Below are 25,890 nucleotides of genomic sequence, written 5' to 3'. Positions count from 1 at the left end.
AATCAATGAAACAAAACCGTCTACTTCCAGTTTAGTGTTTTAAAAGAACATGGATAGTCATCAAATGCTTAAAATAACTAACATGAAATGAAATGTCATTTTAAGAAGATGATACCAAGGACTTCATTGATTTAATGTCTCAAAAAGCTGACTAACGGACAAAGAATAACATAAAGCTTGGAGATAATGATATGACAAGTAGCTAAACAAAAAAATTTAGCAAACAAGGTATTCATGAAGGGAATGGATTTAAAGACTGAAAAAAAAAGTAGCCCAGACAAATAACACAATGAAAAAGGCTAATTAAGTAATAGTTCGTTTATGTTTGTAAAATCTTCACAATGCAGTCCAGTCAGCTAAAAAGCCCGGAAAGATACAAAAAACAAACATCAAAATGGACTCCATTACAACTGAAATTGAGATCGTCGATTAATAAAGGTTGCACAACTGAAATTCGCGAAAATTAGTATGTCTCAAGAAAATTGCTCTAGAACATCTAGATATTTGTAATTCTATTTCTTCCTAAATAAGGAGTCACAGTCCAGACGTGTTGTTGGTTAGACAAGATCAAAGTATCAAGAAGTTGTGTAGGAAGAGCCAAAGGGGTAGTGATCCTTTTCTTATCAAATGAATGAAATGAATGAACGCACAAGGTAAGAACCACGAGGACTTATTTAATAAGAGCAAGCATCCCTGTTAACAATGAATGACATCTCTACATAGTTAAAATCTCAATCTTTTAGATTGAGGATAAAAAGAATCAAATCTGACATCTATCAAATATCTTTTTAGAAATTTTTATGTAGAAGATTATAAGTAAATTTCTGCTTGGATAAAAATTCAATGCATATCCAAAAATCTACAAAATGGCTGAGCATCATTAGATAGTTAGAAAATGTAACATGACAATGGACATAGAAGGAAACATCAAAAGCTATAGTCCCTATGCAAGACTCATGCAAGGTTATCAAATTTTCTCCAGTAGACTTGAATATAAAATATTACTCTTATGCGAATAAACCATCAACTATCTTTCTGAAAAACATAATTGCTTAATCAACCTAAAACTCAAACATAACTTCAAGTATTTAAAAAAAAAATCAAACAGAAACACAAGTTCAACCTTCAAGAATTAGCAATACGCAGAAGAATGCACAAACTCAAATAAAAGTTAGAAAGTATTGATGTTTGAACAAGAAGAATGCACAAACTTGAACAAAAGTGAAAATTTTGAAGTTTCAAACATAATCAATAAGTCCTTAAACACCATGCCATTGGCAAAGATCAAGTTCCAAAATATTGATAAATAAGAATACAAGTTTTCGAATAACAATGAATATCAACAAATCTCAGCATGTCATGTAAATTGACATCAGCATCCACATCTTCCAAGTCATAAACATCCTCATCTTCCACTTCTCTATGTCCAATATTAAATCAGTGGAAGGACGTTGCTTAATTTCAAAACCAAATTGGAGCGGAGTCCACTTATGAAATCACACCGAGTTCATGAGTTTTACATCTGTGAAAGCAATTCTATGGGAACTCAATTCTATATCAAATCCCTCCATTTTGACTTGTTTCAACAATATCTGGTCACAAACTCTTACGAATTAGTTTGATAACCATGCATGCAGGATAATTACTACTCTAGGAAGTTTATACACTTATGAAAAGAAAAAGTTAGCACACAAATCATTGAATGTACAAATGTTTTCTCATAAGAAAAACATAAGGTAACAGACATTTCAGATCCACTTTAGCTTATCAATGCATAGCTCTAGAGAATAAGCTAACCTTATATCCTGCTTGAAATAAGCATTACCATCGTATTATAATTTCAACAATTTGCCATCACATGCTTAGTTGAGAATAAGCATCAAAATAATAGTCAACAACTTAACAGAATATCTTTTATCTGATAATCTCTTTGAGAATAGGCACCCACATATTACAATCATTTGTCCTCATAAAACACAGAAAGCATTATCATGTCAATATAGAGCACAGATTCATCATTCATATAGAGATCAAAGTGCATATAACACATTGAGAACTAATGCAAAATCTGTTACAGGATATTACATAAGCAATACTGAAAATATAACAAGAAATTTCCACATTTAGCCCTTTCCTCTCACCCCTATGTTGACGAGAACATTAAGGACTGCAAAATTATAATTGCATCTTAAGTTTCATAAATATAGATGTCTATTAATTGACCGAGTCTACTGATTTAAATCTTCAATATTCCTGTACAATATACGAGGATGTCCTTTGCTTCTTAGTTCAACTATCATATCAAATAGCAATAGACGATAGGCAGCAGTAAGCCTTCCAGTGAATAAAGCAAGCTTTCTCACTTAAGCAATGTGGGCAGTATAGAAAAAATCTCGAACACATCACTGCTGCTTCAAGTGAGCCCCCCCCCCCCCCCAGGACACTGGGAGCATGGAGATAAGAAAAATTGCAAAGGTAACCAATTAACAATTGAGCCAAATGAAATCTTAGTTCAACTCTCAATTATCTAATGCCTAAGCACACTAATATGATGTGGACATAAGCAAAAAAATTTAGTATTTACAGAGGCATTTTTGATACTATATCAGAGAATACCAGAACAAGAAGCACAGTCAAAAGTATTATCCAGATCTCAGAATGGCCACGGTTTGCACGTCGAACATGACCAATACCATGATGATGATGGCCATGGCCATGGTGGACCCCCTGGGGATGCCAGCCATGAGGACCATGACCATGTTGGAACCCTTGAGCCTGCGGATGCTGGCTGTGAAGTACATTGTTATACCCACGGTGCAAAACAGCAGCAACATTATTGGCAGCTGTATTTAGAAACATGAAATTGCCAACAGTTGCGCCAGCCAAAAGATGTGGAGGAGGAGGTGGAGGATGCAACTGATTTGTCAATGCATATGCAGGAGTAAGGTTCGCAAGCCCTATGCCAGGAAACTGATTTGAGTTTATGAACCTTGAATGATGATGATGGTTATGATTGAGGTCGTGACGATGAATAGAGTTTGGATCAGGTAGCCGGTTTTGTGTCGCGGTGGTTGTCCTCCGGCCAGGTGGTCGATCTGGAATGTCCATTCTGGAACTTGACCTGGACTGCTGCGGCTCTGCAGAGTTACTTCCACCGCCATAAAGCGGGACAATTTCCTCCTCATCAATGGTGGCCTTGCACACAGGGCATTCAGAAGAGCAGGAGTGGTCATGGAGCCATTCATAGAGACAGGGCCAGCAAAAAAGGTGTCCGCAGAGGGTGACTACGGGCTCCTGCGCTGGATCAAAGCATATGTTGCATTCAAATCTCCCACCGCCCGATGAACTTTGAGGATCTGCACTCGACGAATCCTCAGATCTACTGTCCATAACTACCTCCGAGGTGCAATCCTGTCACCATTTGAGGAAACTCTTTATCGTTCTTATCAAAATCGCATCAAGGTATACGGCGTTGCTAATTCTACTGAAAATTACTCAATAATAATAATAATCAAAGTTTCCTAAATCCAAAGACCAATACAATAAAAAAGAAGCTACTTTGGAACCCTTTTTCAGCTAGGTCTTCGAACAAGGCAGTAAACAAACGACAGATCCACTAGCAGAGAAGCGACGGATAGATCACAAGGCACTAAACGAACGATCCAACAAGAAAAAACCCCACGAATTATAAGAACAATGCTCGTAATACAAGAAAAAACTCACAAGAGACCAAGAATTGCAAATAACAGTTTGTGATGGCTATAGAAGAACCCTAGAAGTGAAAAAGGGAAGAGATACCGAATCAGGGGAAGAGGGAAAGCGAGGAGTGAGGAAGACTTGCAGAAGACTCTGTTAGATTCTTCCATGGATCATTGCGATGGTTGAATTGGTAGATCTCGATCGCTAGAGTTGACTCATCTACTACCACCACCAGTCCACCACCATTGTCTTCTTCGTGAAGTGTTACAAATTTACAATAGTTTTATTATCACATGCTACTCCACTCCGAGACTTGTAGTGGTGATGTAGAGTGCCACATACAAGTTAAGTCACGATGCAATGATAGTAGATTTTTATACTAAATATATATATATGTATGTTCTTTATATTCCATTATAAATTTATCATGAGTTTCTTTTATCAATTAAATACCACTCTTTGATTCATGATCCCTCTTTCTTCCTATCTAACATCACAGATGGTCAAGTAATCAATAATGAATAATCCGATGTATATGACTCCCGAAAAGATCTCACAAGAAAAAAAAATTTTGAAATGTACTTCAACAAAAGGTTAGATTTACATCAAAAAAATCCTGATAGACCATTTCCAACGCTCAAATCAGGATTCCATCGAAGAGAAAATGAATCTCCTCAAAAAAGAGAAAATATATCAAGGAGAGCAAAAAAAAAGATATGGAATAAATCTTTTTTAGGGTTTATATAGTCATCGAAGAGCATCTCCACATCGAATAGAGCAACATCATTATGGAAGCGTATGAAGAGATCAGATCCGATAATTTTTTTTTTGTATTATATGTAAAGAGAGTATTTGAGGAGATCAAGTCTAATAATCTTATAACTATTCTTTCATCCTTATGCTGCTACGTGTCTCTAAGAATATTCCCAGCCTCTGCTCGTGGTCCCGTAAAGGCCAGAAACTCATCCTTAGAATAGCACAATTGGAGCCCAGGACCGAGATGACGTTGGAGGCCGAGGTGGCGTCTTAAACCAAGATGAGATCTAAGACTGAGATGATGTTTGAGGTTGAGGGGAATCTGAGGCTGAGGTGGTATTTGAGGTCAAAATGGAGTCTAAGGCCCAGATACGTAGGCTAAGACTACATTTGAGGTCCAGATGATATCTCAAGCCTGAGATGAGATCTGAGACTGAGACGACGTAGGCTGAGACTACACTTGAGGTCGAAATGGGATCTGAGACCGAGATGAGATAGGCTGAGACTATATTTGAGGTTGAGATAGCGTCTCAAGCTACATATGAGATCTAAGATTGAGATGACGTAGACTGAGACTACCTTGTCGAGATGGCGTCTCAAGCCGAGATGAGATTTAAGACTGAGATGATGTAGGCCGAGACTACATTCGAGGCCGAGATGGTGTAGGTCGAGACTACATTCGAGGTAGAGATGACGTCTCGAGTAGATCACACCATTCCCTCCTCTCCCCCTCCTCCTCCTTTATCTTTACTTTGCATCTTCTTATTTTTCATCATTTTTTTAAATAATGAAGTTGTTTAGACTCTTACCGACCCAACTAATTTTGAAAGTGGACAGTCCTCTCTCCTATTTGCTCACCAAGCTTTGATCTATTTTTGTTATTCCTCGATGATATAACCCTCTACCTATAACCCTGCCAATGTGTATATTGTGAAGGTGTTACAAAGGCGACCAAAGTGCACCTTGCTAAATGGGTCTCAACCACTACACTCACGTTGGAAACACCCTTATATATGCCAAGGGTGGAAGCATCACAAAGACTTACAATGTATTCGATGGCATGGATGAGAGAACTATGATTTCATAGACTTCAACAATAATTTGCTTGGTCTTGAAGGGTTTTGAGGAGGAATGATTTAACATGTTCCATGGGACAAAAAGTGAAAGAGATTAGTATAGACAAATATCACCTTAATTAGTTGAAATATTTTATACTAGGTTCGGTGATCGATCTTCTAATCAAAAATCAAGAGTTTGAATCAACGTAATAATGCAATTAGGAAGGATTAAACATTATTGTCACTTTCATTCTAAATAGGAATTATTGCGCATCCAGTGTGAAGGCATTTTTCTTTTTTTTAAAAAAAAATCTTAATAATTCAATCGGAAGACGTATGGCTTCCAATAACGGTAGTTTAGTTGTCCAAGGACCAAAAGCAGCTCGCCCATCACATCGTTATTATAATACAAGTCTACTTTACTTTTCCCATTGAATTATATATAAAAAATGAAGGGGAAAAATATTTTTTATATGATAAATTGCCGATTTTACTATGTTAATATTATTGTGATTATTTACCCTTGAAATGTAATTAAAGCTTTGACGAAGTTCATTATTAAATGAATATATTTTAAAAATCAAAAATAAAAAAAATATATTAAAAGGTACCTTCGATATTTTGGAGCCGTTTCAGACTTGCCCTAAACTTCCCTGCAGTGTTTACAAGTACAACGACAAGCGCGAAGGGGAAGCAGGCAAACGTAGGCACGAAGCGCATCACAAAAAAGTTGCCTATTTTTAGGTCCCCTCGAGAAAGACCCAGCTTTATGTCCCTTCCAGATTCCCTTCCTGTCCTTTCCTTGGCTTATTAATTTCGTCTCCACAGCGAACCATCCGTCGTGACCAACCAGATCAAGCCGCGCCACCAGATCATTCAATTCTCGATCGTCGGCGAGCAAGAGGCGACGACGAGGCCGAGGATTTTTCCCATTTGTCCGATCTGAACATCCGCGGCCAGCAATTGGCATTCGTCACGACGACAATCATCGAGAATCACCAGAGAAAGGGGAGGGGAGGGAAGGAGATCGATCCGATTGGGGTTAATCTGGATGGAGAATAGCAGCAGCGGCGGCGGGATCGCGTATTGGATGGCGGAGCACCAGGCCGTCGTCGGCTTTCGGTGGAGCCACGCCCAGTCCTGGGGATCCACCTGGTCCTTCCTCGTCTCCTCCCTCGCCGCCTTCGCCCTCCTCGCTGTCGCCGTCCACCTCTTCGTCCGCGTCCTCCGCCTCAAGCCCCTTCCGCTTGGCCCCATCCCCGCCGTCCACTCCCTCGCCATGGCCCTAGCCTCCGCCGCCATTTTCCTAGGTCTCCTCCTCTCCGTCGCCGCCGAGATCCGCGACACCCGTTGGTACTGGCGCGGCCGCTCCCGCACCACCGCGATGCAGTGGCTCCTCTGCTTCCCCCTCGGCACCCGCCCCTCCGGCCGCGTCTTCTTCTGGTCCTACGCCTTCTACCTCTCCCGCTTCGTCCACCTCCTCCGCACCTTCATCAACATCCTCCGCCGACGCCGCTGCGCACTCGCCGCGGTGTTTCGCCACTCCGCCTTCGTCTGTATGTCCTTCCTCTGGCTCGAGTTCTCGCAGTCCTTCCAGGTGGTCGCCATCCTCTCCGCCACGCTCACCCAGACCATCGTCTTCGGCTACCGCTTCTGGGTCGGCGTCGGCCTCCCGGTCGCCGCCAGGAGCGGGGCCGTTCTCGTGCTCGCCTGCCAGGTAGCGCTCACCGGTTGTAACCTCGTCTGCCACCTCGGCTTCCTGCTCCTCCACTTCGCTAAGGGCGGATGCAACGGCATCGGCGCTTGGGTTTTCAACTCCGTTCTCAATGCCGCGCTGCTCTTCCTCTTCGTCGACTTCTACGTTAAGACGGAGGTGAAGAGGAACAAAAACGAACTCATGAAGGACGGCGGTGGGAGCAACCACCTCCACCACTCCGGTTCTCAACGCCATCACCACAATAAACATCTTGCCTTCGAAGCAACAAAAGAACAGTAGCCCCCTCTGAGCTCTCTCCTATGTACAGCGGGTAAAAAAAACACTCTTTTTTCCCCCTTTAAATGATAAAATTTTTTTTGCAATAAATGCAATTAAACAATTGCGTTTAGATTACGAATACATAGCAATTAAGCAAGTTGATCTCTCTTCTCTCATTCTGTCGTGATTCCCTTTGAAGCAAAGAGAGTGCAGTTCTGTAAATCTATACTGAAGGTAAAATGAAATGGAATGCTATTTGATCCTGCTTTAGCAAAATCCTTCTTTGTTTGTTTTCCAGTTCAGCGAATTCTCTATACGTATCATTTGATCTTTCTTTTTGTTTTGCTGCTTCATATAAGTTCCATAAAGGATCGCATTGTTTCATTTATTTTCCTTTATATTCAATTATTATCCTTGTTGTTTAGAAAACGTAGGGAAAATGTTTCAATTCCTTGTTGCTTTAGAAATTGCAGTTATCTATTCCACTTTTGTATGCGTTCACCTACTTGTTTACTTTTGATTATCTCACAAGAAAAACACACAGAAATAATTGCCGAGGATACCGACGGTGTTAAGAAAGCGACAACCGACTTTCTGATTTTTGTTTCTTCTCGATCAACTGGTCAACTGTCACCGAATCGATTAAAAATTCTTAGGTTGAAGCAGTCAAAGACGAAGACGTTGACAATTTTGCTCCTCCAAGTGATTTGCATTATTTTAAAAAAAAAATCAGATGTTTTCCATTATCAGAAGGAAAAAAAAATATTTTGCAATTGAAACTTTTCTGCTAGAATAAAGGGTTCTAAGTCTTTGAGATTAGTTCCTTTCACAGAATAAAAAAAAAGGAAAAATAAAATTACATTCGAGTTCTTTGAATTCCTTCCCTGTTGATGCTTTGCGTGTGAACCATTTATAATAAAACCCAATTTGAATTGTGTTCGAGATGCTAGTCCTAAAGGACTTGATTTCTCCGTACTAGGCCCGTTCCTTTACTAGCTTCGGGCCGTTGGGCACAAGATGTGTTCCAGCCCGTTTCATGTGCATACACTTTTTTCTGAGTGGAAAGAAACCTGATTATTCACCTCGATCAAGGTTGCCCAGTAAAAGTTTGGGCGACCCCAGAATTTTGGGGCAGGCCCCTCTGGTCCGTTGTGTTTCCCATTACTCCTAGACCATATCGTTCTTTCTTCACCATCATCATGGACCGTAGGGGTCCATTTGGCATGTTCGTTGTTTTTCAATCCTGTTTGATTCCATCTTCATATGCCATACCTGTTGTGCCACCAGTTGCCCTCTCTGTGAGCCATTTCTTTTCTGATTATCTTCTTTTTAAGTCCTAGTAATGTGTTTCCAGATCCCAATTGTCGCCACAGTTCTTCAAATTGTGCCCAAACTTCTCTCAGTATATACTTTCTTTCAGTCTATTGATTCCATCAACTGAAATGGCTTATGCAGCTCATTCATTCGAGCTCCCTTCGTCTACAAATCTCCCACGAGATCATGATTCCTTGGTGGTAGACGATCGATGAAAAGTCACAAATCTCGAACGAAACAGCCCAATCGGAGGGCCCAGTCCACAGCAACGCAATGAAACAACAGACGCCTGTTCCACAAATCTCGCCGGTTTACCTCCAACTAAACTCCCATCGTCCCATCCATGCACGCACACACTGGATAACTACTCTCCACATCTGAAACGGATATCCAGAAGACGGAAAGGAAAGAGGGCATGCGAAAAGTAATCCCACATGGAATTAGAATCAAACTCCACGAGTCGTCCACCATGAATTATATTCCCGAGGATATCATGACGCGGTGGCCTAACTTTTAGCGATAATTGTTGTGACACAGTGAAAAGTATATCCACCTCTCCATTTCACATGAGGCAAATGCCCCCAAGACTAAGTGTGCCTTTTAATCACCAATCTAATCCAAATTAATTTAATTAATCCAATCAGCTTGTGTTGTCGGCTAAAGCCTGTTTTACCACTATGTGCTGTCCTAAGACTCGTGTCGTACAGTGCGTGACTCTGTTACGTGCCATTAATCCATCAGTGCCTGCTCCATACATCGCCATGTCTACTGTTTAACCTACTCTTGTCATACTTTGTCCGGAATTTAACCACCATGTTTAGTTTGGCACGTCCAATTTGGGAGTTAGTTTGTGATTGTTTGAACAGAGAGAGATTAATTGAACAGTGGGCTGCTCGTTTGCGGTCACAGAAGTCGCCGATCGAGCTTTTATTTTTATTTTGGATTTTCGACTTTATCGACTTTTTACCTTCCAATTTGTGAGAAATTTGCGCCATAAAAGGCGATGCAATCGGCCCTTAATCAATCAACCACGATGAGGACGAGCACTCTCCTGCTGTTCTCCCTTCTCCTCCTCGCCACCGCCGTCGCCGTTCGCGACCTCGGAGGGAATGATAAGCCACCCGACAAGGACGACGCGGTGGGCACCGAGAGCTACATCCCCGGCTTCGGGTCCGACCCCGGCAGCGGGTTCTACGGCGGCAACGGAAACGGCGGGGGGTACAGCTTTTCAGGGTTCGGCGGCAGAGGCGGCTGGGGAGCGGGCGTGGGCGGCGGGTGGGGCGGTGGCTACGGAGGGCCCAGCGGAGGGTACGCCCGCGACGGCGTGGTGGCTCCCTCGGTGGTGTGCGCAGACAGGGGGCCATGCTACAAGAAGAAGCTAACGTGCCCAGCCAGATGCTTCACATCGTACAGCTACTCAGGCAAGGGGTACGGCGGCGGAGGCGGCGGCGGAGGGTGCACGATCGACTGCAAGAAGAACTGCGTCGCCTACTGTTGAAGGGACCCTCTTTTGACTATGATCTAGTAACTAATATATATATTCAGTGCATGATTATTAAGGCAGCAAAAATCGGGTAAAAAATATTAGAATGCATGAAATATATAGATGAATAGATCATGTACCAAGGAGTGCTTTAACTATATATGTAATGGTGTGAAAGAAAACAAGAAAAATCTTACTGGTGTGTAATATTCTCTTTCACAAGAGTGTTATTTTAGTTGTTTGCTTGTGAGGGTGGAACTGTCTGTTCGTATAATCAGTACATCTTTTGAATATATATGTATATATATTCTAAATTGTATTGGTAATGGATGGACCATGGAAGGAAACTGTGTTAGTTGTTTTCGATAAGGAGAGCTTGCAGATCGTTGCCATTGTATGTTTAACATCTTAAAACGAAACTTAATTAGTAAAAGGGATTTCGTTACTAGAAAATAAGACACCCTTTTGTCCCAGTGATCGCCTTGCAAGACAGCACCTCATGCAAAGTGGCTCGTTCATCTTCTTTCTCCTCCTCCCTTTATACTGACACTCCCCTCGCTGGCGAGGCGCACTTGATGTAAGCAACAAGTAAGTGATCTTCCAATTCCTTACTTCTACAGTAGGAAAACATAACACACGCATCAAAAACCATGAACTAGTTATAAATCTGTGTGAATTGTTATTTTCGATCTCATTGTTAATGATGAGAGTTCATGGCCTCTTATTCATTTTGGAAACTTGGTTGGCAGATACAACTCGTTGTGGCTTCAAGTTTAATCTGAACAAAAAGGATATCATACAGTATGAATCATATATATGCTGACAATTCCAGGGGAATTCACAATGATGAACAACATATTGAACTCTGATTAACTTTAAGAGGAATCCAATTTGAACTGAAAGAAAATCTTACAAATGAAAAACACCTGAAAGATGAAGCATTTATTAGAAGTGTGAATGAAAACAGATGAGAAATGACTCTAACGAAAAGTTTGAATAGTCACATATTGAATATAATAAATTTATATTAAATTGCACTATTAAAATAATATAAATATGATCGACTAATAAGTGACTCTCTTGTGCCTTTGCATATGCAAGGGGTGTGAAGACCTAATTTGTATTAAAATTGATTGACTTGTATGCAAGCACAATCTGTGGTTACATGACTAGTAGGGCTCTCTCTTTTTTCTGTCTTCTAAATCTTGCTTTTCTTCTTGCTTTGATGCTTCCGTGGTAGTGTTCAGGTATAGAATTCAGTTCACCATAAGCAATCTGTGCTATCTGAACTATATTTCAGTAATTTTTTTTTACTGCAATCTTAATTCTATATTTCCCAACAGCATTTACCATACATTTGGATTATGTACACCTCTGAATAGAGGAAAATGTTATTTGAATCATCCCAAAGAGGGGGATGCAAATGATGCTGTGATCTAGCAGCATCAAATACATCTTTTTCCATGTTGCTGTGATCATGCTCTGGTCCCGCTCGGTGGTCACTAATGATTGTTGCTGTGAAAACTTCAGTATCTCACTCGATCTGCACACCGATCAGGTCGAGACCAACCAGGAGGAATGCGATGCCCTGGAAGAGGAGGAAGTAGAAATGTATACCCTGGGCCGATAACAAACTCCTTGCCGAAGCAGTCAAGAGAAGGAAAGCCAATGCTAACTCCTTCCTGTAGATCCTGTTATGCTTTTGCTTGTAGTCCTTTTTTGCTTTGGAAGCTGACTTGGGCAAATTCTCAAGTTCGGGCGTGGAGGCTTCTCTTAGGCTATCAGACTCCTTTGTGACTAAAGAATATAGATCACCTTCCGAAGACCGACCAGATTTCTTGGTGACGACCCATTCATAGGCACTCCCAAGCTGGAATAGGCCTGATATCATGGCATTGAACTTGGTCACTGACATGGTGTTCTCGAAGAGGAGATAAGGAACTATAAAGGGGAAGGATCTTGGGGCAGGCAGGATGTTGAGGAAGGACATAATTGCAGGAATGTAGCAGACTATCCATGCAGGTAGCTCAGCTTCCGGGACAAACATCGTCATCGGGAGGATGATGCAAAACAAGGTGAAGGAGTAGAAAGGCAGTATTAGTTTCCGGAAACCCAATCTGCAACGAAGAACAAAAATTTCAGTAAGAAGAAGAGAAATATTAAGTTTGATTTCTTCCAAAACCCAATCTGCAACGAAGATTAAAGATCTTATTGTTGTGATTACGTTGTGATATGTAGAAAACATGTTCAGTTAAAGATCTGCTCAAAATAAGAATCTATGATCATACCTTGGATCGTAAGATATCTGGTAAGCAAAGCCTAAATAACTGCATTGGGCCAGAATGCCACCGATGCTGTTGCTTCATATAAGCCTCATATGACTCAGGTAATTCGCATTGGCACTGCAAATCACAAATACATTCTAGTTTTAAGTATGTTGTACGGTTTAAATTCGATCATTTCAATAATTCACAACAATTTAATAACCTCGACATCATTGAGGAAGATGAACTTCCATCCTCTTAGGTGAGCTCTGACTGCAATGTCCATATCCTCCACGGTTGTTCTTTCAAGCCAGCCACCGGCATCCTCTAGTGCCTTGATTCTCCAAACTCCGGCCGTCCCATTGAATCCAAAGAAGTCGAGGAACATTCCATTCACCTGCTGCTCGACCTCAAAATGGAAGCACAAATTAATGTTCTGTAGCCGAGTCAGCAAGTTCTCATCTTCGTTTATGAAAGACCATCTCGCCTGTACCAATCCAAGCTCCTCATTATCCTGCGAATTCCACCAGATAAAATTTTAATTAAAAATCAATAATCGAGAATTTTAACATTGTTTTTCGGTCGATCGGGCAACCAAACCTTGAAATGTGGTATCGTCCGCTTCAAGAAATCCGGCGACGGCTGGAAGTCAGCATCGAAAATGGCTACAAATTCATAGTCCTTCACGTAGCTACAATTCATCGCTGACTTGAGATTTCCAGCCTTGTAACCCTCTCGGATCACCCGGTGCCGGTATATGATTTTGGCTCCATTTTGCTGCCGCTTCTCCACCTCTTCCTTGATCAGAGTTTGTGTTAATGGATCATCAGAATCATCCAGCACCTGCACCAGAATGTTGGATCTTGGCCAATCCAAGTTACACACTGCAGCAATTGATTGTTGATACACCTGTGAAATGGCAAAATCAACGAGAAGTATGGCTGAGTTTGGCAGCAATCAAAAAGCTTACCTCTTTCTCATTGCACATGGGAATCTGGATTAGCACCATAGGGAAATGCTCGCCGATTTCGAGGTCCTCGTCGACGGCCTGCTTGGGCACGGGCTTTATCTTCTTGAAGCGGATCCAGAAGCAACCGAGACAGAGAATGAGGCGGTCGGCGCTTTGAATGAGGAAGAGGACCACGCAGGTGTCGGCGAGGAACTGCAGCAGCGGCGCGATGTACGCCGTCCGGAGCTGTAGCCATTCGGCGTACAGCGACTCGAAGAATCCCCGGATGCCGAAGGACGAAGGCACGACCAGCAAATGCTGCAGCTCGCTCGCTCCCAAATGCCAGCCATACAAGTGAGCGGAAACCTCGAACCCCAAAAGAAGCACCGAGAGACAGAGGAAGACCTTGATGAAGGAGTAGAACCGGGTGCGCACCACGGGACTATCGTCCGGGGGCAGCGCGGCGGCGTCGGAGTCAGTCCGGCCGGCGGCCACGCGCCGTTGCACTGCGGATGCGAGGCCGATTGTGGCGGACGCGAGGCTGGAGCAGCCGGCGGCGCGGTGGGCCTTGAGGAGGAGCACCCATGTAATCTGCTTGGCGTTCTTTCCCCGGCCGCCTTTCCTCGTCCCGTATCGCAATAACTCCCCTTCGCCGCTGTAGTCCTCGTCATTGTCGGTGGGAGAAGAAATCTCCGAGATGGACCAATTAGGGTTCTCCATCTTCACTACCACGGACGTCCTGCGGTGGCCGTCCTTCCCCCACCAATCGAACGAAGGCGACATTACTCCTCCTCCTCCACTCGACCAAGATCCTACCTTTCTTGCAAAATCGTCTCCTTTTTGTTCTTCCCTACGCAAATCTATCTTCAAATCTGCAGCTTAACAACGGAATGCATCTTCTCTATGATCCAAAAGATGAATCCTGATGTCGTGCTCTCTTTATCTTATCTCCCATAAATTATAGCTTGGCGTGAGCTGCCGCCGCTCTGTCTCAACCAACGCGACCAAAAAAATTCCACCGACGCGAATCAAAAACAGTTCAACACACCTCCCACTGATCCGAGGAAGAAAGAAAACAGAGGCAGAGAAGCAAACGAATGAATTGAACGATGAACCTTACCAACCCCCTGGCAGCTTGAATTGGGGTGAAAGTTAAACTTGTCCGACGAAAATGGGTGAAAGACGGATTACAGCTGGAGATGGCGATGCTGATGCAATCATGGTCCACAACCTTCTCTGCTTTTACTCTCGTATTATCATCATAAAGAAAGCTGCAATTTTTTACTTTGATTTTCTCCTAACACGGCTTTAGTTTTTGAAGGAGGCGGCATACGTTCATGCCGCCACTGCCTCTGCCATGGATTTTTCTCCACTTTAAAAGTTCTATCCTCAACTTTATTGCGCTGTCATCGAACGGACCTCCAATTTCTTGAGTTCCCTGCCGGACGTGGCCTGTCGACTTCACTCCATCGCCAGCGTCCGTCACTGCTCGATTTCTGCTCCGAGATCCGCGCTTGTAATGTCACACCGCCGAGGTGTTCGAACGTCTTCTTTCTTTAATTTTTGAGTTAATCCACAAAAGTATTCTGAACTTAATCTGTTCAAGAATACAACTAACTTCGTATGATATCAAAGGTCGAAACGAATTCCTTACGTAAATAGTCTCTTTATTCTGCCATCATGTCTTTGAATTTTGAAACGCAGTGCAAAGAGAAAACATGGAAGGAGGAGGAATTTGAACAGAGAAAAAAAAAAACAAAGACAACTCCCGTGGTAGCACGGATTTCGATGCAACCAGCTTTTGACAGAGGAATGGATCAGAACGTGTCGGTGACAAAAGCCAAAATTACCCGAGCCCGAGGCGCAGCGCATCCCACTGCAGGCACGTGATAAAATACAAAGGATGTGTCTAGTGGGCCCCGGTCCCGGCTGGGCCCACCACAATTCAAGATTAGATTCTCTCAATCTACAGCAAACATTCAGCTTCTTTTCTATTCAAAATTAGATACGAAGAAGCTGTCCCTTTGAATTTAATTTCAGTCTTTCTTGTTAGATTTATCTTGAGTGATAGAACGCTTGCAAGAAATGCCACCTTTTGATATATATTATTATCAAAGGTAGGCATCAAAAGAGAAGCAAGTAGTTACCTTTTGATATATATTATTATCACAGGTAGGCATAATCCACTTCAACATTGAAAGGCAAAGAAAGGTTGACTAGGCATGGCTCTCTTTGTTTGCAATTTTGACAAATACTTTTCATTTTCTTAGAAAATTCTTTGTTATTAGAAAAAAAAAGAGTCGAAGATTATATAAGCTTGACTCAACCCTATCTAAATAGTCTAGCTCGATTGGTAATGTTGAATTGACTGATCCGATTTGCTAATACAGTCTGATCAAGTTAGTTTGACCAAATTAATGAATGGTTCATTTGACCGGAACAAACTGGCCTAGATTCTGGATTGATTAACCCCCATCTAGATAGGATTTAGAGTTCTAGCTAAAATGGTGAATTCATCATGTAAGGCCATTGGAAATTTCATTGGGCCAGGCTTTGATTAATTGGGCCTGAATTAATGTATTATTAAATTTATGTTACAATCGATTTATTCGGATTGAAATAAAAGAAAAAGAAAAAGCAATATCCACCGTGCCAAAGCAATGTTATTGTTGTAAGAGTAAATGCTAGATTCAAATTTTGATTAAAAAAATCTTAAAAGTAAAAAAGTTTTAGATTTAATAGAATAAAATCATAATATATGAAATTAAAGTATAATAGTAGTATTCGTAACAAAATAATTGTATATATAACAAGAACTTTAGTATCTCGAAAGAAAATTTTATAAAATTATGATTAAATTTGTTATGTTATATGTAGTTGGATGTTGGATTATAAATTGAGTACAGATGAGAGTCATGCTAAAATGGATGTATATGATTATATGAAGATGAATAAGATAAAAATGATAAAATTATAATAAAAATTAAGGTTGTTATCTATTGAGAGAAAATATCGAGAGATGTATTTAAGATAATATAAATATATATTTAGATAACCAATAAATATATTAATTAAATTGTATGAGTTTATGACAACTATATATCAATTAAAAAAGAGATAAAAAAATTAATTAATAATAATAAAATAAAATTTATTTAAATATAAATAAAAATATAAGACATGGAACCTAATCATATAGGAGATCTATTTAGTAACTCAACTTGGTTGGATAATGTCCTCGTCATGAAAGCAATATAATGTTACAAATGTCCTATGATTGTAATTAAAAATTTGAAAAAGAAAAAGGAAATCATAACATGTTTTGAATATTTTAGGATTTTTGAAATGCTTGATGATAAATAATTTTAGCATAACTTGAATTTTCATATCATATCTCGTCATTGATTACGTAAATTTCCATTGAACCTTCTTGTATCCCTCTTCACACAATGAGTGTCCTAATCCAAACGTCAGTCTACACATGACATCATTTTAAATTATGCATCCCATGATTGAGATTAATTAATTTTGTTTTAGCATAGATAATGTTGCTCAACATGATTGAGTTCAACGCAATTATGAGATCATGCTCGATCAAGCTAAGATTATTTAAAACTGATTTTAATATATATATATATATATATATATATATATATATATATATATATATATATATATATATATTTCAGCGGATATAATAAATCAGTTTTATATATATATATATATATATATATATATATATATATATATATATATATATATATATACACTTAAAAAATAGACATGTAAATTATAATCTTACCACTACTAAACAAATAAAAAACACCTAAAAAGAATAAACTAAAAAGAAAATAAAAAGTAATTCTATTAGAAAAATAAATAAAATTTTCTAAGTTAAAATGCTAAATCATTTCAAAAAGGTCTCACACTAATGTAGATATCTTTCATCTTATAAATCAATTTTCTTTATGCTCCCCTCAAACAAAGGACCACTGAAAGTCCCCTACCATTATCCTCATGGTCCATGTCCGAACTCCTCAGGAGCTCCCCTACTATTATCCTGATGGTCCGGACCTGAACTCCCTGAGGAGGCCCCTACCATTATCCTTATGGTCTGGGCCTCCCTACATCCTTCGTTTTTATCTGAGGGTCCTCATATGATTCTACATAGATCATGACTCTGATACCAATTGTTAGTATGGAATCAAAATATCTCCACAATGATATGATATTGTCCACTTTGAACCTAAGCCCTTATGATTTTGCATTTTAGGCTCAACCCAAAAAGTCTCATACCAATGGAGATATCTTCCATCTTATAAATTCATGATCTTTTCCATGTATTTCCAATGTGAAACTTTGATTGCATCCCAATAAATATTTATTTTTCCTAATTTATTTATCATATTTTTAAATGTTAGCTTAATTATGATAAACTAATCTGTGAGCAAGACTACTAACTAATTAATTAACATAATATTGTTAGAATCCGTATGAGCTAGGGGGAGTAAATAACTTCAATCACTTTTGTCTCGATCTTGTATTCATCTACAAATCGTTAGTACACAGCGAAAATAAAATACAACAAACCAATGTAAACACATGCACAACAAATCAAAATTTATTTGGTTTGTCGCCTCTCAAGAAGACCACTCTATAAGGTCTAGTCCTAACGATCTATTGCTACTATTCTTCTCCTTTTCGGATATCTTTCTGAGACAGAGAAACCTCTTACAACACTTGTTATTACAAAGCAACATAAAAAATGAAATATACAACAAATATGCAAACATAAATGAAAGTTATAACTTTACAAGTGAACTTTATTTTGGATCGTTGTTTGTCACTTTGGATTGCCTCTTGATGGTAGGAAATATAGCAGCACTTCACCTTTAACCTCTCAAGAATTGACTACTTCAAAATATCTCAAAACTTTCTTTTATAGGGTTGATATTCGAACTAATTTTCATTTAGCAATCAATTAATTTTATCCATTAGTCAACTGTACTGTTTTATCCGACCATTTAAATCTGTAGAATAACTTTTTCTTAACCTGTTTGACCACCATTAGTCGACTACTAACTCTTGTAGTCAACTGATCAAGAACAATCGAATTCCATAGTCGAATTGATCTGTTTTTGTTCAACTTCTAATCGACATCAGTTGACTGATGTCATCAATCGAGTTGAACAGCTAATCGATTAGCTTCTGTTCTATTTGTAAAGTCATCAATCGACAACTAATTAAACACATTAGTCAATTGATATCGTAGTAAATTACTATTCATGATTACTGTAGTATACTAACGGTAGCGGTAATATAGCAGCACTATACCAGTAATGTAGCAACTGTATTCTTTGATTTTGTATTTATTAGTTGATCGATACACTCTATCAATCGACTAATATTATTGTTTCGGCCTTACCAAAGTTGAATTTTCATGCATATTCTCTCATATTCAATTGATCTCAACCTACCATGACTTATTTTGCTCGACATCTGATCAATCTTGACATATCGAGACTTCTCATTATCTAGCATCAATTGGTCAACCTTGCACTACAACAATAATCGCGATTAGCAATCAAAATTTTGATCGCTAATCAGTCGCTAAATTCGATTAGCGACTGATTAGCGATCGATAAAAAAAATCACAATAAAATTAGACGTAATTCAATTTAGTGATCGATTATAATTCGGTCATTAAATCCGTCGTTATTTGTGATTATTTTTGTAGTGTTGATCTGTTGGGACTTTCTCATTGCCTAGTATCCGATCAATCGTGATCTATTATGATTTAACGCCTCATGTAAACTCCATGTTAGACTTTCGACTATCAAATACCTGGTCAATCATGATCTATTTAGACTTTCTTCTTGTGTCAACTCCATATTAGACTTTCGACCATTAAGTGTCTAATCACCCATGATCCATTTGGACTTCCCACTTACTTGTTGGAATACAATCAAAGTCTCATATTAGAAATAAATGGAAAAGATCATGAGTTTATAAGATGGAAGATATCTCCATTGGTATAAGACTTTTTGGGTTGAACTCAAAAATAAAACCATGAGGGCTTAGGTCCAAAGTGAACAATATTATACCATTGTAGAGGTATTTTGATTCCATCTACTAACATTACTAACTTCCTATTAGATTTTTGATCCATCTAGATTTTTCATCTTATGTCAATTAATATATATATTGATGAAAATCAAAATCCACCTCGAGCATGATCAATCTCATCAACTTAGATTAGGGACTTGATTGCCGTAACAAGTATAACATGATCAAAAGAGTAAGTAGAGATTTTTAATTCTTTTAGCAATACCATGAGCCACACCCCCCACGCATATCCTGTGTGCAATTGCTCAAATTTCTACCTCTTCATTACTTCGACCTACTATAATTATTTAATTTGCTCTTTACTTCTCCACGTTACTAAATTGCCCCGAGTTTATATTCATTGTCCACGTAGGAACCTATCCAAACGACATTGATATAAATTTCTATCATCTTTAACCTCTTTTTTTAAAAAAATAAATAAACACCATGCCAAATACATTAGAATTCCATAAGTTGCCTCAAAATATCATAGGAACTTGCATAAATTAGAATTTTTAGCAAATATCTCTATAGCATGAAACTGTTACAAGAAATCTTTATAATTTTTATTAAAATAATTTAGCTCATAATAACTTTGTCTTTAAAAGAAAAATGAAATAAATAAATATATATGTCATAATCTTTCAACTATAAAAAAAAAATTGGCACGTGATTTGTTAATACTCGCGATATGGACTTCCACTAATAAGAACTGACTATGTAATTATTAATCCTCCTTTTCTCCATTGATCCATCCATTAAGTTGGCTTTGTTCATATGGCAACCAATTGTCATTGAATACCTAAAAGGTTAGGAAAAGAAATAATAAGTTTGTATTTATGTAATTTTTAAGTATTAATTTTTTAATCTAAATAAAAATATAAGACAAGACTTTAAATAAAAAAGTTTAATGAAAAATAAATATTAAATGGATTTTGATGCTCATGAATAATTAAACTTTTTATGCTACTTTTTCATCAATAAATATGTAAATTGACTGATTAAATTCATGAAGTTATTTATGCTACTTTTCTTTTTAACTTAAGGAAATTTTACTATACATCTCTTCACAAATATTATGCTTTATGATGGTTATGATTTAATTTTCTATTTTTTAAATAAATTAAAGGCTCTCCTTTTTAATCTACTGGTTTTCTTTTATCAAATTTATCTTTTCAAAATCCATTTAAGCCTCTGTACACCCCCTCCAAAAAAATTTAAAAAAATAAAATTTTGTACATAAAAATATTACATTAATTTTTTTAATATCATAAATTATATATTTTAAAAAAATTATAGAGAATGAAGTAATGTGGATTTTGTTGTAAACCTTCAAAAAATAATTATGCAAGTTATGAGTTTTAAAAATACATATATGCAATAATATCTTTTCTAAAATAAAATACAAAAATTTTAAAATAATACAATTTCAATAAATTTAATATATATTTAAAAAATAAATAAATAATAAACTATGTAATTATTTTGATCTCATATTAAATTGTGAGATAATTTTAGTCGTGTATATGTTCATGAAAAAGTTTTATCCAAAATTAATACAATATTATTTAGAATGAAATTTTAAATTTAAATAAATAAATATATTCTACTAATCAAATATTAAAAGATAAAATATTTATATGATAATTTTTATCATTCAAAAATATATTTATTTAGATTCAAAATTATACTTTTGTCCCAAACATTTATACTTTACTATTTTAAGAAATTAATTTATCGTAATATTATATAATTTATATCATTTTAATCTTATATTGTTTTTTTAATTATAATGTTTAAACTTTTTTGCTCTTAAAAAAATATTTGTAAATTTGTAACAAGCAACTTTTAAAAATTTATGAAAGAATTCATATAATTTCTCTATCTATTTTTAAAATAAATTATATAATTGTACAATTTCAAAAACTGAAATTTATATAACTATATTAACTAAACTATTATATGGGTTTATTTAGGTGCATGTTTTAGATCTATTTTTTTTTCAATTAAGCAGACATAATTTCAATGAGTCTAAACCATTTATGGCAGAATACTTTAAATTTAGATTTCAATTTAGGTGGGTAAATTATTTTAGAAAATAATAAAGAAGGGGCTCTTTATCAAGGAAAATAATACCTTTTGAATTTTTTTTCTTTTAAGAAAACTTAAAACTCAATTAATTAAGTTTTGAAAATCATTCACCCCTAATAATAGAGTTCAAAGGTAATAAATATTTCATTAATTTAATTTTTAAAATGTTAAATTTCATTATAAAATTTAAAATTGAACAATATGTATACGGGACAATTAATAAAATAATAAAAAATTATTATTATTAATAATACAATCAAAATTTCATATTAAAAATACATGAAGAAGATTGTAAACTATGGAAGATATTGACCCTTTTCGTTAAAGTTCACAAATAAATCTATAAGAATTTAGATAGTGGACAGTATACGTAATTAATAATTCTAGATGATAGTTATAATAATTTATTATTGTGCAACGAATATATACATTTGACTAGTATCGATAGTCTTAAAGGTACACAAAAGAAAATTTTATTTAAAAATAATAACAAGCAAAATATTTTCTAAATATCATTAATTTTTCATTTGTCCTTTCCTCTTAAATAATTTAATATTTGTCCTTTAACTTTAGTTTGCATGTAGCAATTAATGGTAGAAAGCAAAAGAATATAAATAAATATGTACAAATAGAGTTTTTATATTACAAATAGTTTTGTTAGCTTGTATATTTATTTTGAAAATGGTACGAGGACAACGTCCAAAGCTAAATTAGAAAACGACCAAATTATTCTTCTACACGATAAAAAAGAATTAAAAGAATAAATTAATAAAAAAGAATACTTTTGAATTTGAATATTGAATTCTTTGCGTTGTAATATAAATTTCAAGAAAACGACGGGTTAAATTTACTCATTTGTCGACCAAAATGTATACGCTAATAATAGATTAATTAGAAGTTTGTCTAATGAGTCTAGTTTAGACATCAATTCAATTGGAGAGGCTGAGTTAAAAAAGAAAAATTATAGTTGATTATGATTGATTACCAAAATCAAGACGCCTTCAAGAAGAATAAGTGTTATAGTAATAAGTTAGATTATTAAAATAGTCGTAAAGTGGTTTTGTAAATGAATGAGTTATGATTGAGAAAGATTGAATGAGTTAGATTAACCAGAGTTATTCCAAATACTATATATACGAATTAAAGTAGTTCTTAATAGCTAGAGATTTTTCTTTATGGATTTCACTTTTTTATTTATATATTATATATATATAATATTTTATATTTCTCAATTATCAATAATTTTTTATTTTTTATTTTTTAATTAAAAAAAGAGTAGCCTTCATCAAATGAGGAGCCGCTAGGTTGGACATGTTATCGCAACCTTATTTTATAAAGAATTAATATAAGAAAAAATGGAATGCTTTAATTATTAATTATTTTGTTCACAATAATATGTCAAATAACTGAGAAAGGGACGACTGACTTTAATTAGGAACATCACTAATGACGTTCAACAGTTGGCTGTTGGAATATTAATTTTTCTTCCACCTTTGTCTTTCGAATAATTTAATTCCATGATTATGATCGTGAATAATTATTAATGTAAAAATCAAAATTAATATGCCTTTTTTTTATTTGTAAAGTTATTATGTTCTATCTTCTTTTTCCCCCACAATTAAACAGATTGATCATGATCATCGAACTAATATCGGTAGATACATATATTTAATATTTTTAACGGTACGCATGATTAATAAAAAAATTGCACGTGTACGCTAATAAAAATTTACTATGCACATGTTTTAAATTAAATTGTGAAAGAGCTTATAAGAGCTAAGTAGCTACAAATACCCACAGTACGTACGTATTAATTATAGTACGTGATTTAGAAGTTTTAATAATTATTTGTTCTTTTGGTCAAATATCAAAGGGCCTCTAACGTTAAAATGACAATTATTTTATATTAAAATTAGAATACAATTATTTTATATTATAGTGGATTTGATGATCAAAGGTGATGTAATTAATAATATTCAAATAAAAGTATTTTTTATGTTTTCTATTTTGCCCCTTTTGTTTTTCATCTAATTTTGTTTTTTTTCCGTCAGTAGTAGTCCAGTTAATCTTAAATACCCATTAATATTCCACGTCCTTTCAAATTAATACATCGCGACTCTTCTTTTCTTCTCGTCTTCTGTCCTCTGCCCAATTCCTTTCCACCCAGTGCCTTTGCCGATCACCATGGACGATGACCGTTTAGCCCACAAAGATCGTCTTTCTCTCAAACTCGTTACCTTCCATCATCTCCCCGTCGCTAACCTTCCTCGACGACCGGCTCTTCTACCAAACTCCGGCCCCGGCGGTAGTTTTAAATTTGAAACGACGTCAGATAATTCTTCGGGAACGAAGACGGTCGCGGAGCCTTCTCTCACCCTCGGCCTCCCCTGTTCCGACAACGCCGGTTATGCAGTGGCGTTTTCTTTTTCCGATCCTCATGAGAGCATGGTATCCTCCCTCGCCGCCGGCGCAAGGAAGAAGCTCCGGCTCACCAAGGAGCAGTCTGCAGTTTTGGAGGGCAAGTTCAAGGAGCATGCCACTCTCGATCTGGTTTGTAAATTAATTAATTTATTTGTCTAATATATATATATACTTTCTGATCCGACATACATAAATTTTCTCGTCAGAAATCACGATTTTGATCGAGTGCTTTGTAAATTAATGCAAAATAATTACTTAACAGAAGCAAAAGCAGGCTCTGGCTAAGGAATTGAAGCTCCGGCCACGGCAGGTTGAGGTTTGGTTCCAGAACAGGCGAGCGAGGTCAGAGTTAATTAATTAATTATATATATAATTAAGATCAACTGAGATGACCAAGTAATTAATCTTGGTTTGTGGGATAATTGATGAATTGAAGGACGAAGCTGAAGAAGACGGAGGTGGAGCTGGAGTTTCTGAGGAAGTGGTGCCAGGCGCTCGAGGAGGAGAACCGGAGGTTACACAAGGAATTGAAGAAGCTCAAATCCATGCAACAGCCGCCGACGATGTGTCAGGCGTGCAAGAAGGTGGACCGGAACGCCGGCGGAGGACACGTGATGGTGGCGAAGCCTCAAATTCAGTAACTTTTCAGTTAAGGGTCTTCTCCAGCACGCTTATAGCACCAGTACCCTTCTCTTACTCTCTCTCTTTGGTTCTAAGAAAGAAACAAAATTAATTAACTGAGAATTAATTTATTGCGCATGCATGCATAAATCTGTGATATGATAATTAAGTATACATGTTTGATCTCGATCTCCAGTTCATCTATTAAATGACTAAATTAATTACCCTTAAATCTTATTGGACTTGGTGATTGTAAAGGAGATCGACCTTTACATTAATTATTTTGTGCGAAGAGTATATTTCACACTAATTTTGTTCTAAATTAGCTGTATACGATAGATTCATTTATTAGTCTTGTAAGAAGAAAGAATGTTCCTCACCAATGCACAAGTACGATTGGATTATGATGCGTGATTAATATGCATGCATGTCAGAAACTTTATAAGTATCACGTGGTATTGAGCTATTGATTTAATGTATGAGAAGCCATGAGTGCCGTTAGAGCACAATGGAATTGATTATGATGAAACAGCTGAATGTAAGTAAGAGTTCAAATTTTGACGAAGTTGAGATAATGTCCTACTCTGTCGCGGTCAATTGTAGCTTCTTGATTTATCTCTTCCACAACTAATCATGGAGCCGATTATATGAGACTACTAGGGTGACGAATTCCACCTTTTATAGAAGAGAAATCATATATAGGTGATACCTTAAAATCACTAATTCAGGTTCATATTTGATTAGCAAAAGTCAAAAATTCTTTAATTATGGTGGAATTTCAGGCCTTCTAATCAAATAATTGAACACATGACAAGAATTTGTCATGCTAATAATAAAAAAAGATGCTATAATTTGTCATGCTAATAATAAAAAAGATGCTATAATTTGTCGTTCACGAACAGAGTCGCCGCCATGTCCAACGGGTTCGCCGTCTTGAACATGGTCGGACGTGGACCTCCTTCCCCAGCCAGCCCCGGTAGAACATGGTGCATCTGACTGTCCACGTTGTAGTGCCGGAGATGGCCCTTGTACAGGGCGAGGAGGCCGTTGAGCCGGTTGTGGACCTCCCGCCCTGAGGTCGTCCTTGCCGAGTGACTTAGCTTCACCCAGCACTGAACTGAACCGCGTTCTCCACCTACAAGATACGCAGCGGC

At 37.2% G+C, this 25,890-nt stretch overlaps 5 protein-coding genes across 5 annotated transcripts; 3 read left to right on the top strand and 2 right to left on the bottom strand.

The window, feature by feature from the left end:
- Positions 1–2,500: 2,500 nt before the first annotated feature.
- LOC141825096 (uncharacterized) lies at positions 2,501–3,963 on the bottom strand. The gene is made up of 2 exons (XM_074712489.1): positions 3,799–3,963; positions 2,501–3,411 (listed from the first exon to the last, which is right to left on the bottom strand). The coding sequence occupies exon 2, from the start codon at positions 3,388–3,390 to the stop codon at positions 2,581–2,583; it is 810 nt and encodes a 269-aa protein (XP_074568590.1). The 5' UTR covers positions 3,391–3,411; positions 3,799–3,963; the 3' UTR covers positions 2,501–2,580.
- Positions 3,964–6,356: 2,393 nt separating this feature from the next.
- Positions 6,357–7,785, top strand: LOC141825333 (fatty acid elongase 3-like). The gene has a single exon (XM_074712720.1). The coding sequence runs from the start codon at positions 6,565–6,567 to the stop codon at positions 7,507–7,509; it is 945 nt and encodes a 314-aa protein (XP_074568821.1). The 5' UTR covers positions 6,357–6,564; the 3' UTR covers positions 7,510–7,785.
- Positions 7,786–9,722: 1,937 nt separating this feature from the next.
- LOC141825334 (uncharacterized) lies at positions 9,723–10,535 on the top strand. Its single transcript, XM_074712721.1, has one exon. It carries the CDS (start codon positions 9,806–9,808, stop codon positions 10,298–10,300), a length of 495 nt encoding a protein of 164 aa, XP_074568822.1. The 5' UTR covers positions 9,723–9,805; the 3' UTR covers positions 10,301–10,535.
- A 1,090-nt stretch (positions 10,536–11,625) lies between these two features.
- Positions 11,626–14,281, bottom strand: LOC141823524 (putative xyloglucan glycosyltransferase 9). The gene is made up of 6 exons (XM_074710822.1): positions 13,520–14,281; positions 13,150–13,458; positions 12,773–13,063; positions 12,574–12,687; positions 12,427–12,472; positions 11,626–12,394 (listed from the first exon to the last, which is right to left on the bottom strand). The coding sequence occupies exons 1-6, from the start codon at positions 14,279–14,281 to the stop codon at positions 11,820–11,822; spliced, it is 2,097 nt and encodes a 698-aa protein (XP_074566923.1). The 3' UTR covers positions 11,626–11,819.
- A 9,537-nt stretch (positions 14,282–23,818) lies between these two features.
- On the top strand, positions 23,819–24,959 carry LOC141825502 (homeobox-leucine zipper protein HOX28-like). Its single transcript, XM_074712885.1, has 3 exons — positions 23,819–24,244; positions 24,378–24,457; positions 24,552–24,959. The coding sequence occupies exons 1-3, from the start codon at positions 23,879–23,881 to the stop codon at positions 24,754–24,756; spliced, it is 651 nt and encodes a 216-aa protein (XP_074568986.1). The 5' UTR covers positions 23,819–23,878; the 3' UTR covers positions 24,757–24,959.
- The last annotated feature ends 931 nt before the right edge of the window (positions 24,960–25,890 follow it).

This window comes from Curcuma longa, chromosome 3 (genome assembly GCF_044706935.1).
Source record: "Curcuma longa cultivar G26 ecotype Majalengka, Jawa Barat chromosome 3, ITB_CL_G26_1.1, whole genome shotgun sequence".
Lineage (NCBI taxonomy): Eukaryota > Viridiplantae > Streptophyta > Magnoliopsida > Zingiberales > Zingiberaceae > Curcuma > Curcuma longa.
This window is presented reverse-complemented; position numbering and strand designations above follow the sequence as displayed.